This window comes from Mizuhopecten yessoensis, unplaced genomic scaffold (genome assembly GCF_002113885.1).
Source record: "Mizuhopecten yessoensis strain PY_sf001 unplaced genomic scaffold, ASM211388v2 scaffold7491, whole genome shotgun sequence".
In the NCBI taxonomy this organism is placed as follows: Eukaryota; Metazoa; Mollusca; class Bivalvia; order Pectinida; family Pectinidae; genus Mizuhopecten; species Mizuhopecten yessoensis.
Genome location: NW_018407074.1, coordinates 564,307 through 583,098, shown reverse-complemented (window position 1 = coordinate 583,098; position 18,792 = coordinate 564,307). Strand labels below are relative to the sequence as shown.

Here is an 18,792-nt window from a genome sequence, read left to right as displayed (position 1 = left end):
ACCTGAATATTTAAGCAGTCATAGCAAAATATTCTCATTAAATAATATATTGCACTACAAATATTTCCCTCGCAAACTTTGTCATCTCCATCTGTTGAAACTACCAGCCAAATATTATTATAAGATTATATGCTTTTTTATTCTTCTTCAGAAGTTGCTTGACATATTTTCCTCTGTGACCTTGCAAGTAGGTCAATGTCATGTTCCTTCTCAAATTGGTGAGCTCTATTCCAAAAAGCTACCAGCCAAATCTTATGAATCCATTCCTTTTAGTTAAGAACAAATCCTTTAAAATGTTGTTGACCTCTGTGACCTCTAAAGTAGGTAGAGGTCATTTTCATTCGCAAACTTTGGTAAGCTCTATCCCAGGAAGTCACCAGCCAAATATTATAATTTTAGCCTTTCGATTATTTGATGTTTTGACATATTTTACCCCTGTGACCTTAAAAGAGGGTCAAGGTCATTCTCAAACTTTGCCGGGCTCTATCTCAGGAAACCATCATCCAAATATGAAGATTCTATACTTTTAGTTCTTCAGAAGAAGTTGTTAAAAGAGTTTGACATATTAGACCGCTGTGACCTTGAAAGTAGGTCAAGGTCATTTTCATTCTCAAACTTTGTTTGGCTCAATACCAGGAAGCCATCAATCAAATATGAAGATTCTATACCTTTAATATGAAGATTCTATGCCTTTTAGTTCTTCAGAAGAAGTCGTTTTAAGTTTTTGACATATTTGACCCATGTGACCTTGAAAGTAGGTCAAGGTCATTTTCGTTCTCAAACTTTGTCGGGCTTCTACCAACAAAGCTTACAGCCAAATATCATGACTCTAGGCCTGTCCATTCTTCAGAAGAAGTTGTTTAAAGGAAAAGTTGATGGACGAGGACGTACGATGCACCATGACATAGGCTCTTTGGGCAGGTGAGCTTAAAATTATATCAGTTCACAGACTTTGAATGTATTATCCTTCTTACACTGCTTTGATTAGTTTGATCAGTTATTCTGAGTTAAGTAGGGGGAGGGGCCGTTAAGTGAAAGAGGATAGTTGAAAATTTAGTCAGTGGTAGGAAAGTTCTGTCCATCCAGGATGAACGAGGATAGTTGATAACTGTATAACGGGAAAAATTTCGCTGCAGTTTAATTTTCGCTGTTTTTATCCTCCGTAAAGGCAAATTTATCAGTAGAGCAAACATTTGTAAACAACATAATATCCATAGCAATTAAATATGAAGGGCAAATTTAATATTGGGCGAAAATGTGTTTTAACATCACAGGTGCAAATTTGACAGGGCGAACCTTTCCTAGTATACAGTATTTTGTCAGTAGGGGTGAGGTGTTGAGCCCAGAAAAGACGAGGAGAGTTGGTTACTTAGTCAGTAGGGGTGAAGTGTTGAGCCAAGGACTGATGAGGCGAGTTGGTAAGTTAGTCAGTAGAGGTGAAGTGTTAAGCCCAGAAAAGACAAGGAGAGTTGGTTACTTAGTCAGTAGGGGTCAAGTGTTAAGCCCAGAAAAGACGAGGAGAGTTGGTTACTTAGTCAGTAGGGGGTCAAGTGTTAAGCCCAGAAAAGACGAGGAGAGTTGGTTACCTAGTCAGCGGGGATGAAGTGTTGAGCCCAGGTCTGATGAGGCGAGTTGGTAACTTAGTCAGTACGGGTGAAGTGTTAAGCCCAGAAAAGACAAGGAGAGTTGGTTACTTAGTCAGTAGGGGTGAAGTGTTGAGCCTGGCAGGACTGATGAGCCCAGAAAAGACGATCAGGAGGGTGCTGGAAAACTCACCTTTTCATCTAAAGCTTTGTGGTGTTCAAATAAAGACTTGAGTGCTTTAAGCACCTCCACCTCACTGGACACACCTGCTGGGGAGGAAGCCTGCCGCTTGACCACAGTCATCCTGAGAGATCGTTCGTGTCTAGATACTAGACATTCTAGGTGTTCCAGAAGTAACTGTAACAGGGAAACAAACACAATTATACACAACTAATAACAAAAGTATGTTATATTCTATGTCAAGTTATTACAGATCATCTATTTCAAATTGAAATTCTACCAATACAACACTATCCACTACGACNCCCCCCCCCCCCCCCCCCCCCCCCCACATAATTTCTTTCTCGAAACTTGAAGAACACATTGTAACCATGACCCCCAGACAATGATATGCATCTGTCCAACTCTGATCAAATCTTTGAACATCATAAATGTAGTCAATATTTACAATCATGTACATATTTTAAGTTTGAAAAGTTTTGAAAAGGTCTGATAAAAGTGATTAGGTATACTCCAAAATCAAAAATAAAGATACAAAGGCAGCATATAGAAAATGGATCATGTTGTAGTTATTTCTATTTCATTATGAAACAGTTCACCAGACTTCACTGCTCCTAACTTGAAATCTGCATGTCAATAAAAATGATATCTACTCAAATTTCAAGCATAGGGAATTATCTTATTCATTTTTGTTGCATAGCTTTTATCAGTAGAAAGGAATGTGCTGATACTTTATAACTCTAAAGAAGGCTGTGGCGTTACTGTTTATATACCGGATATTTTTATATTGTTTCTGGAAAGTACGCAGAGTTAAAGGTGCGAACTCAGTTTAATGGTAGATTCAACTCATGATCAATGGATAGGTCACGTCCGTTTACAGGTAAAGTCGGTTAAAATTAGAACACAAAACACTATGATGCCTAATTCCCCTAGACCTATAGACAAGGATTAGCCTACACACCAAACCCTTGACCTGAAGACTATATCTGTCTATAACATTATACATGAAGAATAGGATTTTTATAATCATCGGATTAATTTGTTCAAAAATTCTGCAACATTTACCATATAATATACCAATTTTGGGTGAATCTAATGGCCATATGTCTACGATGATTACATGAATTGTTTTGCTTTTCATTTAATGGTACATGATATCATTCAGACCTAAAAAAACTAGAACAGACTTAGTAAGTTGAGTTCTTACGCTTTATTGATTGTTTAATGCGAACCTATTTTACATTTATGACAGTTGCTAAGGGCATGCAAGATTTTCTTTTCTTATAGACCGATTGTCTAGAGGTACAAATGCCAAGCAGGAACACTGATAAAATCAGATACATTTTATTTCAAACTTGGATATCTCAAGTATTTTGGTTACCTGGAAGTTTACTTTTAGTGAGAGGACAGCACTTTAGCTCTTTGAGTACCCCACATATATGGAAGTTTTTTCATGGACTTAGTGACCTTGACGTAAGAAAGCTAGCCTTAACATTGTACCCTTCAAACTTCATGTGCAGGGTTTCTCCAACACTGATGAAGATATCTCGCTTAACAGACACGTTTTTTGTACTTGTATCACGTCTGTCCCCTGTAACACCCCTACATCTGTTCGGTAAACACTGTATTTGATAAGTGTTTCCTATCTATTTTGATAAGAGTCCAAGCATATGGCTCAAAAGACAGACATATGCTGTAGATGATAGACGCATGATGGAAAACAAAATGAATCAGAACATTTTCGAATTTCATGTCTGTGATAGGTATATCATTTTCACCTCATTATCAAAACAATTTCAATCGTTATTTAATCCTTTTATATACTCAGTTCTGGTTTCTTGTGAACTGTATAAATTTTTAATTTTGGGTTCTCAAAATTCTTATCTCTTTAACTATTTATAAACAAAATTGCATAAATATGATTCCGCCCAGTTCACAGCTTCTGACCTAAACCTGAATTCTAGCCGTATAGCTGTGTAGCAAACTCAGGATATTATAAATATAATTTAACTATGATTGCAAGCTGTTAGACACTATTACTGGAGCCTGTCTATTCAATGTCCTTCCCTCCATCATTATCCTACAGGATCCAGACAGTAAAATGATCCCTATCAACTGCTGCTACTCATAGCTCGGTTAACTTTATCGACTCATAAATACAATTATTATATTAAATTTAGACATAATTTTTTCAGATTAAAGTGAACATTATTTTCTTACTTCTTCACATCAGACGATCATTATTACATCTACTCCTTTGAATACAGCCAAGATATATTTTGCCTTATTCATTAAACTAACAAGACTGTTAAAACATGTTTAATAATACATGTATATATACATATATAAATTGTCCTCGTTAGCTTTTTCATTTAAAATTTACCCAAGAGTTTCCATTCCAAAAAGTACAAGGAGACCTTTTTAATTCTACATATTCTATCAATCATTCAGTGATCACACTAAATTTTGTTATTGTCCCCTATTCCATTAAATGGGTCCCACTATGTTGAATTTTGCTTTCCCCAAAAATTCCATTATGTTCCATCAAAATCTGAATAACCCATTCCAACCTAATATCGTATTTGAACCTTACCAAATCAAAGACTGGCCAAGTCTATAGTTTAGATATGTAGGATGAATGAGTTAAAGGATTTCAGACTAGCATGTTAATTCATCACTGATAATTTGATGTCAACTCCTAATGCAATAGTGAATCATGTTGGTTTTTTTACCCTTTGCTTCAGTTTTATTGTATCTGACAGTTCTGAAATTAATAGCATTGTTGCTTCCAGCAGAGATATTCTCAAATCTTGTTTTCCATATTAGGAAATGTCAAAAATTGTGTACAAACATTTATATGGAAAGACAATACAGTGTAATTTGTGTTATTATGCATGAAAATTAAATAAACCCATGGAAACCAAAGTGTCTAACTTCAAGTAGAATATTGATTTTAAAAGTATACTGGGTTGACCAAGCTTGGCAGTTGAGTTCCTCCACAATATGTATTACTGTATATATCTAATGGCCTGATAACAGGTGGCCGGCCAATCAGCTGTCAGCATCTACTGCCATTACTCCATGTAATACCTAGCTAGCTAGTGCTGCCAGGAAGCTAAGATCTCCTCCCTGCTGTTTCACCAATTACAATGTATCAGTTCCACAAAACAGATAGCTTTGCTGGTCATTCACATTTATGCTAGATTTATTTTGATGTCCAGGATAATGTGTGAAATACTGAAAACCACATACATGTAGGCTATGCCAAGATTTTTGATTGTATATTTTTGTCTATCATATACATGTATATATATAAATTTATGATTGCGTATTAAAGTAATAAGTTTGTGTCACCATTTCTCAGTAGAATTTCTTTAAATTTTGTAGTTATATTGCTTTGAACTAAAGAAAAATGTATGCCACAAAAAGATTATAGGTTGTCAGAATTTTAAGGATTTTAAATGGAAATTTATATAAAAAGGAGTAAATTTTGAAAAAACAATGAAAGACACATAATGTCAATAACAATGATACTGCCATAGATTAGTATTGCATTAATGTTTATAAATTTAATAAATGCTGAAATTGTGTAAAATACACATATCTCGTTCAACCAGACACTTGATCACATGTAATTCATGAGTCTGGTCAAACACAGTGCTTTAGAATTACCATCACCACAGGGCAGTGTTTTTACTTTCGTTTCCGGACATTATGTCAACGCCTTTAAAATATTTGAAAGAATAAGGAAATTACTGAAAATACTTACCTGTACATGCATTCCTTAAGTATCCGTGTTTTCACTATTATCGACAAAAATTAAGAAAATAACAATTCTCCAGAATAATGCCAAATATTTCCACTGAATAAATCCTAACTGAGCACAAAGCCAACAAGGCTGACTGCAAAAGCAAGTGAGATGTTACCTGTCCATTCAAAACACTACAGGTTCACACTCAGGTAATCTGACTTGACTTGTATCAATAGCCTTGTAAACTTCATGACTTATTGTAAAATATCCAATGAAAATTGACTACATGCAATCATTATTGAGATTTGATTTTTCAAGATAATAGTTAAAACATGGATGCTACAGAAATGCTTGTACAGGTATTTTTTTCATAAATGAATACATTCAATGCAATTTTGCGCCACTCAAATTATGACGTCAAAAGTTGAAAAGGTATGTCTACCTTTGACCAATGAAATGATTTACCAGAAACCTGGTAAGCCACGGTATGATGTCACAAAACGATAGCACTGGGTTTGTGCGCAGACAACAAGAGTCTGGTTGAACAAGACTTATATACACATAGTAATTCCATCTAAGAGTTATCTTTCTTAAAAAACTTCACAGCAGTGAAATAGGAAGCCAGTTTCCTGAAGTAAAGAAAATTGCACACATGTGACTCATTGATAAAAAACAACTGAATTAATACCTGGATTGCTTTGAAATACTTTAATATTGAGAGAACACACTGTTCTGTCAATAATAAACATACAATATTCATCAGTTTAAGAATAAACAATGGACTCATTAGAATATGCGGAAATTGTGATATTGGATTTTCAACTAGGGATGTGCTTACTATTTCCGTTTATCAATACACTCATACGACTTTAACAAAAGCTTGTCTGGTACAATCTGGTATTATAATTACCTTGAATTACTGTAGATATATAAAACTGATTGTGAGTTTGGTACCCACTGTGGTAGGGGTGGAAAAAATGCACAGCCAGACCTGGGGTCAAACTCGGGACCCTCCAAACCTTAGACGATCACTCTACCAATTGTGCTTGCTGGTCGCCGATGATTGACCCCGACCAGCTCTGTTTCACCCACTCTGTGCCCAGGCTGATGATGGTTACCAGGTATCGCAGATCTAATGATGATTGGCTGGTTTTGTAATAGAACCTACCCTGAATGACACTGATCTTGACTGGCTGATTGAAAGATGGGTACATATATATATACCTACCCTGGTATTATTGCGTTCTGCCTTTAATTCGGAGACTTCTTCCTCTCGCTCCAGTAGCTGGTCTCGCATAGCATTCACCTCCTTTGCCAGTGATGCATACTCTTGCTGTAAATAAAGAAACAGCAAATGTCGTTATACAGTTATATACATCTTTGCAATAGTCAAATCCATATAATCTGGTTAATGCTGGTACTATAAACCATGTAACAAACAAAGACACATTCCAAAAACTGCTGACAGTGCATATATTTTTTTGAAGTAAATTGCAACTTTAAGACTGCATCAGATGCAAAGAAGATTGCAATGCAACAAAAAAAACCCAGAAAAATCTGTGACTCTTGAGATAAATACACGATTCAATCAAAATAGCATAATTCTGTCAGAATTTCATTGGAAGTCATATGCATCATAATGTTGAATTGCCTTTTCAAAGCATCTCTAGAACTGTAATTAACTTCCTGTATCTTCACTTCAGTTGGGATTATGAAATACACTTTTTTAATCAAACATATGACGTTGACTTTAAATACATTTATGTATTAATATTTAAATAACAGCTTGATTACCTCTGATCACTTTACACCTTTATGCATATGTGTAATACATTTTTTTTTATTGTTTTAAGATCAATTACCATTCTCTGAAATTTACAATATACATCCAGAAAAAGAACTCTATAATAAACCCTTACGTTGGATTCTGAATACTGTTCCTTAGGAGAGAAAAAAAATTATGATATATTATTACTTATTCCTTCACTATTTTATTCCTATAATTACTCATTATACAAAACAGATCATAAACTGTGTGTTAAATATAGACAGACAAAACCAATTTCAAATGGTTAAGTATATTTCCAATGAGGATATTAATCATAGTACAAAGTTTTCTTCCGTTGCCAATTTTCCAATGAAAAGAAAATCAGGATATCACGAAGTTCATCTTTCAATATCAAGATAGATATGATAAATTGAGGTGGTGTGCCAGGGCCATGAGAGCTGGTCCTCCAGACAACAAGGAGACTGTTACCACATGTACGCCCCCTAAAGTCTGTATTAATAACTTAACCCATATTCCAAGCTCCATTGAATGCCATAATGGAGACATCAAGTATGAAACAGGGATCTTTAATCAATAGAGACAAAATAAGTTTTAAGGAAACGTCAGGTCTGCGTACAATGTGGATAAGGATACTGTAACCGCTCCGTAAAAACCCAGGGTAACATGTAAAATGTGTATACATGAATATTGAGATACTGGAAACGCATTCACCAAATCTGAGGAAGCTTGCTTGTTGTATACAACATACTGTGTGATGTACATATTTTCTATCAGAAGATGTACATGTATGTGCTATCAGAGACGCACATGTTCTATCAGATAAGTGTACATTAGATGTACGTGTGCTATCTGTGATAAAACATGAACATCACAGATACAACTCAGCTGGACATCAAGTTTGTGTGGATGTACACAATTCACACACAGATCTAGACGTCATGTTCTGACAACACGAACAACACTTAGCCTATGTTACAGCAATGACGGGTAGAACCGAAACATGAATGTACAGTAAACGCAGGTCTGTTTGGGTTATGTATATATATTGACTTTTGTCATTATTAATTTAAATATTTATTAGAGGTAAGAAGTGTATTCAAACATAATCTTGGAGAGGCATCATGTGCTGTAAACAATAAATTTAATGGCAATTCTACGGCAAAAAAACAAAATATTAAATCCTTTACAATTTATTACCAAATGAGTCAATAAAAGTTTTTAAATACTCTATGACATGAAAATTAAATGTGCTGTGTTGTATAATTTATAAGATATATACAGTATTAACACCTAGTTAAGGTGGCATCAGTTAAGTTTATATATATCTATCAACATATTCTTATCTACATTGTACATGTATAGAATAATTGCATACATTGGTAGTGACATGAATCATGGAAAGGAAATATTACCTTGCATTGTATGTATTTCTGAAAGTGTTGTTGCAGTTCAAATTCTCTCATAGCTATATATATATAGTCTCATCATAGAAAATCCAACACATAGACTACAACTCATTTCTCCTAGTATCATCATGCTCATGATTGATCACAACATGATTGTACCTTGTGTGTGAAGATCTGCTGTTGTAACGGGTACTTCTCCCTACATGTACCCTGTAATATCCACAGTACTACGGTACACATCCAAGCTACGCTCTTCTTTGTGTATAACAATAATCAAGTGTTGATCAAATAATTTACGAAGCTACAGTTTCAAACAATACGTCAAAGATCAATATCTGTCTTTTGAAAATAACTGAAAGCTTCAAAGCATTAACTGGTGGCAGGTCTGTGAATGTCTTTATGTAACATGTATGGATCCAGACATATGATGTAAACTGTGTGAAAGTGACTGCACCAATTATTTTGTTGTAGATGGATATTCTTATGAACTAATAAAAAATAAATGTCAACTTAATTTTGCAGGTTTTATCCTTAACCTTTACTATTGTTTACCTTTTTTGTTACTCAAATTACAAGATGATTAATAATTCAAAAGGAGAATGGCATAGCCACAGGTGATTCACTAAGAGAATGGCAAAGATGAATACCTGTTTTTTTAAGGAAAGTGCAAGCTACATGTAAATAGAATCCTTCACCCCCTTGGTGGTGAGATGGGGATCTCGACCCGAGGGGGAAGATTCTTCAGTTGTAAAACTTGAGGCTTACTTTTCAGAAATGTTTACACAACTTATAACTCATTCCCGGAGGGTTGCGATCCCCCAACTCACCCCCAATGTAATGATGTAAGATTTGTTTTTGTTACCCTGTTGTCTATATCATATATATTGTAGTGTTGACATTTCTGGGTCAATAATACATTGCTCACGTGATGATCAATGCATGTTGAATGATGATGTGACGTCATACAATCGAAATGACTAGGAAACCCCCTCATCTCAACCCTAGGATTGGACCAGGATATTACACACTTGTTAAAGTGTGGATATATGTATGTCCAGGGTAATAAAAGAATTTGAAATAGGGGATATTTGATGGTTTCCCATTTAACACTACATATTTTTTATGAGTTTGACAGAATGCCCTTTTTTTTTTACAAGTGCAAATTAACACAAGTAAAAATATTGGTAATACTGTATACATGTAGTCGGACATAATTATATTGGTGAAATATATATTTGGTATATATATGTCTCTATATTAGTATAATAATTGTATCCAGGGCCATATTCTAGTGACCTCACACTTGACAACAAGGCTGTGAAGAATGCTTGCCTTTTTGAATGGGCTATGCAACACAATTCTACCATTTTTTACTATTATTTGGTATAAGGGTTTGGTTTGTTTGTGCTTTACATCCTATTAACAGCTATATGGTCATTTAAGGCCGAGACAGGTTTTGGTGGAGGAAGAAAACAGGGCTATTTGGAGAAAAAACATCGACCTGCAGCTAGTACCCCCTTTTTGGAAAGATTTGCTGACACAAATGTTTTAAAATTAAGTGACATAGTTATCATTGTTACACCTCAAGTGAATTTCTAGCTATTTGATTGGTTGGGAGAAAATTAAACAAAAATCTCTGTCACACTCCGATAATACATTGGTTTTAAGAGACCCTGGTGATATTGCCATGAGACAGTGAAAAATATCACATGCGCGAGAAATGTGCGTTCACCGCTTCGTTTCCCCACCGTGATGGTCACAAGAACTTTTGACAGCAACAGCCAATTTTATCAAGTGCCGGTGCGATAGCGATTGTAAACAGTAGACTATCAACAAACAAGATGTCATTATCGAGGTTTGCTGCCGTTTCTGAGCTACAAAGACTTTTGGTGTAACAAAATAGATATGACATTCATTAGCAGGTGACAGTGAATATTGTCAACTCTCAAAAACCCATGGTCACCCTCGGTTTCACCTCGGGTGTCAATGGTTTTCTCGGGTTGACAATATTCACAGTCACCTGCTAATAATGAATGTCATATTCATATAATATTATTACATTAGTGTATATAGCAAAGATGTACCAAAATATTACACTTTTTCAACTGTTGCTTCATCTGCATTTGGACAGAAAATCTATGGCTTCAAAAGAAGTGAATAGAAAGTACAATTCTGATTGGTCAAAAATGATTTAGTACGTTTCAATTAAATATTTTATTTTTGTCAACCTTTAAGTTGCAGATTTTGATTCCACAAGTAAATTAATGTTATAAGAAGCACAGAGTTCTGATATATGTACCTGTATCCAGGGCACCATTTACACTTTTGTTGTGTATTGGGCACATGACAGGGGTTTTGCCAGGTGTTTAGGGTCCATTACTACAGGGACCCATTCCCAATTGAAAAATGGCCCTCCATTTTCCCAATTTCAGTCTTTATTTTCCCAACTGGATCAAAAAGTTTCCAGTCATTATATAAGCAATGTTCCAAATTATTACCATCCATGAAGGAACCTCAAAAAACATAAATTAGGAAAATTTGAAATTGAATAAACAAAACACTGAAAAGTTATGTGTTACGAGTACAAATTAGTTCATGAAGTATTAAACCTCAAAATCCCCCCTCTCCCTTGCTGGTGGAGATTTCTGTTTATATCACACAGGAATGATTGATCTACATGCATGTATAATAATACTGGGGGGAGGGGTTACATTTTCCAGTTTACCAGCTTCCCCTAATAAATATGGGTTATTTTAGGGGGAGGGGGGAGGTTGGGAGAGAGGGAGTGTATAATTTCTAATTTTCTATTTATGGTAATCTCGACTGTAGAGTACCTTGAACTTGAATCGCACAGTGAGATATAGTTATGTGCAGGATTCCTAGATTAGGACTTATATCTATACACTGTGATGATACCAACAGAGCAAGTACATTATGTACATTACGTAATGATATTTCAGCTACACATACCGTTTGTCTATTAACCCTTTCATCCCTAGGTAACTTTGGTAGACTTTACCATACAATGATCTGGATTAGTCCATTATGGTCTACAGTGGTGAAAGGGTTATTGACATGTTGCACCGTATCAATAAACCAGAAAATGCAAATTGGTCAACAAAATATAACTGTCCATTTTACATTACTGCTAGCTATTTGAAATGTGTGCAGAATGTAAGTAGTTATGATGTGTCTATTTGTGCAGAATGTAAGTAGTTATGATGTGTCTAAACCTATGTTTTCATTTGGATGGTACATGTATTACTTTACAAAGCATGTATATGCTACAATATCATCCTCTCATCATTTTGATTGAAGATAAAAATCCTGACTGATAAACACGACCTTCAGATGCTCATTATCAACAAATGTGTTATATTGTTGACCAAAATTATTCAAAATGTCATCAGGTTTAATTTCTGCAGTGCCATACTTATCATACAAAAAGTACCCATTAGTTGTATATGACCGAAACTAGAACCTTACACCTATAAGTATACCTGATTGTTGGGGGGAAAGGAGGAGTGTACGTATAGAATCCACCACACACTGTATGATGATTACCCAGAGAATTTACAGGTATAGAATCCACCACACACTATATGATGATTACCCAGAGAATTTACAGGTACAGGTGTGCAGTGAACGGGATTCAAAATCTAGTCAGAAGTCTGAAAACAAAATTATTTATATGTAGAATAAAAAATTCAGTCATTTTAATTCCCACATGTGAAATAGCAAATACAATAAGATTCTTAAATCTGGACACACTGTATGGAAAAGTATGGCAAGCATTGGTTTTTGAGATGGAAGCTCTAACACATTAAAAACCTAAACCTTAGATCTCTCATAAAGTTCTATCATTCTTTACACAATTAGATCTGGAGTATATATTACAGCTTGTGTTGGGAATCCGTCAACCGATCAATTTTCAATTATTAATCGGTTAGCCTACCGTTACATAATCCTTAAAAAATTATATTACTTTTTTTTTTAACAATGGCATGGCTTTCCCTTTTATTAATACTTCTAATGAAATTTCAACTTTGAAGCAAACCCTAACCCTTTTATTTTGCAATTAATTATGTTTAAGTAGCATGATTGGTAAGAAGTTATAGTTTAGAGTAAAATGACATAGAACTCTCGTTCTCTCTTAGTGAAAATGAAAGTAGAACTCCCACTTCCGGTTTTGAAAACAGTCATCGATACTGACATCTCATAATCTATGGTCGGGTTAGATTAGATATCGATTATAATCGATCATCGGGACAATTAACACTAAGTAATTACAGCTAGCTAGGTTTTCAAAAATATGGGGTCAGCAGTGGCCGAGTGGTTAAAGCATCTGACCATGTACGATCACTAAACCGGCCCTCTATCATTGGGTCATGGGTTTGAGGCCTACATATATATTATATGTACATGGAACAGTTGCCAGGTACTAGCCTCGAGTCGGTGGCTTTTCTCCATGGAGTACTCCAGTTTTCTTGAAACACCAAAACCTGGCACATCCTATATAACTATCAGCAGCCTATTTCTCAGCCTAACAGATGCCAAAGTTTGAAATAAGTTATGTATATACATATATATATTGTAATGCAGTGGGATTTTCATTTTTGTATTATTGCAAATTCAATACAATATTCCTGTGTATTGTTCAACTTGTCTTTGACTTTGTTGAATGAGATTGCACATATTATGCTTGTCTAAACATTTCCACATACATTCACACTAAAATAATGGTTAAGTTTATGCTTATATTTATATCTCTATTATATATACATGATGTATTTGCTATAAATATGAAAAGTTATTTCTAAAGTATTGAAATGTGCTTATAAATTGTACAACAAAAATACACACAATTTAATATGAATTATAATTTTAAACAATTTCAATAAATGGACCTACTTCAGTACTGCGGTGAACATCAAACAAATCTGGAATGAAGAAAGCCTTGGAATGTGCTTTATTTCACAAACTTGATAACAATACATGATGGTTAATGCTAGTGATTCCAGGAACAGTCGTTGACAGATGGCCTAGCTACCCTTCTACAAATATGCCTAACCTATTTATTATTTACCTGGCCAGGAATCTGACCATGATTGTGGGGGAAATCTTGCCATACAGATCCAGCATAAGGTTGCCCCATATAATTACATACACAGCCTTCATCATTTAATATTATGTCCTGGCAAATGTTAGCGATGACTGTCCTTTGATTGGACACGTTGTCCTCCATTATAAACTAGCATACTAAATGTCCATTTTCAGTGATTTTAATGGAAACAAAATCAATCTTACAGACATGTTTCCATGAACATACATGTATTAGAAGTATACCATGCATACTAAGCAAGGATTCTTACAACTTTCAAATTTTCTAACAGCAATTACGGTAAAGTAGAGATTTATCTTGTTTGTTGATTAATTTCTTCAATTCATTTACACAAAAAAAATGTGTATACACAAGTAGAAAGCTGAATCTTGTGTTCATTTATAAATTTCCTGTTTTCAGATGCTTGAAAAATAACGGAAACCTTTCTTTTGAAAATAGCCGTTTCCTTCTTTGCTTTGTACGTACTTATAATTAATTTACTGATACATCAAATAATGTCACTGGTTTCTCTGAAAACTCCAAATCATGGAAATAAGCACAGCATTTTAATTTTACTTCATGCATCACACACCTACATGTATACTAGCCACTGCTCCTTAATTAACGTATTGTAACAATTGCACTATTTCGCTACTCATTTATCACAATCCCAACCAGATTTTTACACGACATACTGGATATTCAATTTTGAATGAAAATGTTGTGTTGTAGCAGTTTTGGTAGGAAAAGAAAGTGCAGAAATAGTTTGTGAGTGAACTGTTTAAACATCACTATGGTATATACATGTATATATGACAACAAGCTAAGCTACATTTGTATACATGTACGGTATAAAAGACAAGTGATTCAAATGCAACTGTACATGTACAAATGAGTACCAGTCACAGTGTCACATGAAATCTGTACTAGCCTACAAAACATGCATGTACATAAATAGTTTAATCAGTTTCAAAGTCTATAAACAAGGAAAAAATGTCAAATTCACCATAACACTATACTATATAGAAGTAGTGATGTGGCACATGTATACTAAAGGGATTATCAGTGATGCAGGGTAGTATATAGTATCCTACATGATAAGAATACATGCATATATATAGTTAGGTATATACATGAATGAAAAGTGGGGGCTAAGAAAATAGCTGACACAGCTGTGGTTACACCACAGGTATACACTACCACTTAATGTGGTGACAAATTACGTGAAAAGAATGCTGCATTTGTACGCATGTGACCATGTACAGAGGCAGTGATTCGCACACAAACTTGATCTACACAATAGCAATACTTTAAACGGAAATGATTATCCACTTTTTATACCATAGAAAATAATGAGACTTGAAAAAGAAATACATTTGTAAAAATATAACATCCACACCTCAGTGAAGTTTAAATCTGTACACATAAGAATACATCACTTCTTGAATCTTGTAATTGAAGATACTCTCATAGACAAATTCTTAAATTACAACCCTTAAAATTATCTTGCTTGTTAATAAACATTTTTGTAGAATGGTGATACCTTCATGTTGGGCTAACAAAATCATAATAATAATTTGAGGTTCTTATATACCGCTTTATCACAACCTAGTTTGTAGGTCGTCTCAAAGCGGTTCACAAATTATTATCCGTGGTATAGGGCCTTTGCATCCAGCCAAGAACATACAGCCGGAGCTGCCATTTCGGCGCCAACAGCTAGCATTCATTAATTCTAGCACTGCCCAACCATGTACTAATTTACAGCTGAGTAGACTAGAACAAGCAGAGTAAAGCATCTTGCTCAAATATACAACACAGTGCTGTGCCGTGACTCGAACTCGTAACCCTTCAGTCACGAGCCCGGCATCGTACCACTAGACTAGCTACCGTGCCCCAAAAAAGCGTTAAACCCATGTGATTGCATATGACTAAAAGCAGAGAAAACATTGGTTTTGGAAAATATTGAAAAACAACTTCATAATTTTTCGTTTATGAAACTGTTAAGTTTTATAACTCTGGAGCATTTGAATAAGTCATGTCCATATGTTATCAATTCTGACATGAACTATTTCCCCTTCAGCAGAATGCATGCATATATATATATATATACACCAGGTACTTTTATAACATTATCTATCAAATTTCATACAATATAAAAATGGGGAGGTCCTGATGTAATTTTTCAGTATACATCTGACAGTTTAATTTTGACATTTTGGAAAAATTACTAACTGCAATAATAATTTTATTTTTTATGTTAAATTGGTTCTGATCACTTGTATATTATGAATTTGAATCCATGAAAAAATATTGTACAGATTCCCTACTGGTAATTGGAAATCACAATTTGGTATAACACTATTGAACAGTTCACATGCTGATACATCCTAGTATTGACAAAAGTTCTGCTTCAATTTCTTTAGCATTACAATAATTAAATCTGGAGAAACTAAAACAGAAACAGGACTCTTTCCCTGCTCAACCTTGCAGATGTAATAAGTTAATTATTTCTCGTTTATGTAACTTTTTCAATATTAATTTATTTATCTCTCATGTATTTGAAAAATTGAAATGATAATCAGAGTGAAATACATCTTGTCTAATGTAATTTATTCTCAGCACTGTGGTGGTGTTAACTACACCACCACGCTGTGTATTGCAAGCTGATTTGTGTATTAGGATGCTCAACATCTCGGATACAATCTGCACTGAAATATGCATCCGAAATCGCGTTTTAATAGCGATATTTTTAATAATATGTCCTAGTTGAGGATCTGATCATTGGTTTATAATTTATACAAAATGGCGGTTGATGGACCCCAATCAAAGATGATGTCAGTGCTCGTCTGCGTCTGTACCAGGCTATACAATGTTCGGGCACGTGGGCGTAACCGAGGACACTAAAAGGCGTATTTACCTGAGGTGTCGTGGACTGTAGTTGACTAAGAAGACTTTCTTTCTCTTTTTCTGTATCCGAGAGTTTAGCTTGAGTCAATGAGAGCGAGTCCTGTGTTTCACGTAATGTTTCCATCAACTTATCCCTCTCGTCTAACATGTTTACCATAAGCTGCTCAAAGTTAGCATCATCCCCCGATCCCTGAGACTCTCGGTCCGTCGACCCATCCTCAGAGATCGTGGGCATCACATCGCACATCATCGTTCAGATTTATAGTGAAGCAATCCTGGAAAATGAAAGCACCGGAGCTAAGGACACGGAAACTGAATGATGCATCCCTCGCTCGAGTTAGTGATATTTTAGCCGAAAGCGTAGTTCATTTTCTCAGCAACTATATACACGATCTAATCCATGGTAAGGTATATCGCAAGAATATTTCTCCAATTTTTTCCTGAATGGTTTAACATACGATTTAGTTTTTTCCTTCATCGCAAATGAAGCCATCGGTTTTGAGTCTCTCTACATCTTTTTATCGTGGTAGCCATCTTTTCTTCCGACAAAAGTGTGTCATTTCCCATAATTCCAGAGTTATACTGATTGAAGGGAAATAACTCTGAGAAGCTAAACATGATTGGCAGGTGACCGAATCCAATCAAATAAAATTCTAAAAAGAAAAATACCACTATATATATATTTAAATCCCTGCAGAAATTATGTTTGTTTTTATTTCGAAAATGAAAAAACTAATCTGTAGCAATATATAGGGTTAGGCGAACAACATTTCAACATAATTTATGTGAATAAAACTTAATGTCGTAAAAAAAAGAGATATTTAGCACGTAAACTTGTAAACTTCATGGTTGAAACTATTTCTTACAACAACAACAACAATAAAAGTAGGACATATTTAGTAAATGTAATGATTTTTTTCCAATCAGATGCAAACAAAGTATATTCCAAATACATGTAATGAATTTATACATTTTTTTTTTAAATTAAGAATTCAGCTACTTATATGCAAGTGACTGATTTATAGATGCTGCACCATATAATACAGATTTGTATTGACCATAAAGATTTTCTTTTTCAAAAGAAGTGACTTTAAATTGAAAAGTAACTAATGTTCAACTGTTACTGGTCTTTAAATAAGTAGCAGGGTCAGTAACCAATTGTATACAACTATGCTCAAATCACAGTTATCATGTTGAATTTAGATGATAAGGTGGTTCACTCTCTTACACTATGATCATGACCTTTTTGGAATTGATTTAACCCCTATTGCACATCTATAAAGTTTTGCAGTGTGTGACAGGAGCCTTATACAAGCCTTTGGAGATAAATCTATCATTTAACAAGAGGCCCATGGGCCTTAACGGTCACCTGATATATTTATACAGAGAGTTGATTTGGTTTTTAACATGAATAGAAATATTATTCAAAGTGACAAAAAACAATAAAACCACCTTATTCAATATCTAGCATACAGATTTAAGACTAAAATGTATTTGAAACTAGCACCTCCGATTCTAAACAAGGAAAATGAAGAAATTTTAGTAAACTGACTCCTTTGGACCCCACCCTACAGCCCTTAGGGCAGGGCTGGCTCAAAATTTTCAAAGTATCAAACTGTCAACTCAGGGTTATAATTCCAATCAAGTTATTAACATGTAATATTCAAAGTATCATTTGCCATTATAAACCATAATAAATCCCCCCTCCTGCCTGAGGGGGTAAACTTGAGACCCTAGGGTCATAAACCTTAAGACCCTTCCATCTATGAAGAGTGTTTGATTCTACCATCTGGGTCTTGAGAAGAAGATTTTTGAAATTTCAGTCAATTCAACCCTTTTTTGGCCCCACCCATCAGCTCCGGGGGGTCAGTCAGGGCTGATATGTGCATACCATCAAACTGCTATCCAATCCTGATCATACTAACCCAAATTGAATTACTTCCAAAGGAAATTAAACAAATGTTGGTCCAAAATGTGATTTCCCTATATAAACTATAGTAAAGCTTACCACCTCCCCAGGGGTAAACATGATACCCCAGGGTCAAGAATATCACAATTGTGGTGAAGCACCTTA

The 18,792-nt window shown here is 34.8% G+C and overlaps 1 protein-coding gene across 7 annotated transcripts in view; it reads right to left on the bottom strand.

Moving 5' to 3' along the window:
• Positions 1-17,277, bottom strand: part of LOC110453707 (liprin-alpha-1-like) — a 56,123-nt gene extending 38,846 nt beyond the window's left edge. For all 7 annotated transcript variants that reach the window (XM_021502786.1, XM_021502789.1, XM_021502784.1 and 4 more), the window contains exons 1-3: positions 16,729-17,277; positions 6,744-6,848; positions 1,777-1,941 (exon numbers count right to left, since the gene is read on the bottom strand). In XM_021502786.1, the coding sequence (XP_021358461.1) occupies positions 1,777-1,941; positions 6,744-6,848; positions 16,729-16,968 (510 nt within the window). In that variant the 5' untranslated portion in view covers positions 16,969-17,277. The remainder of the gene's footprint in view (positions 1-1,776; positions 1,942-6,743; positions 6,849-16,728) is intronic.
• Between the last annotated feature and the right edge of the window lie 1,515 nt (positions 17,278-18,792).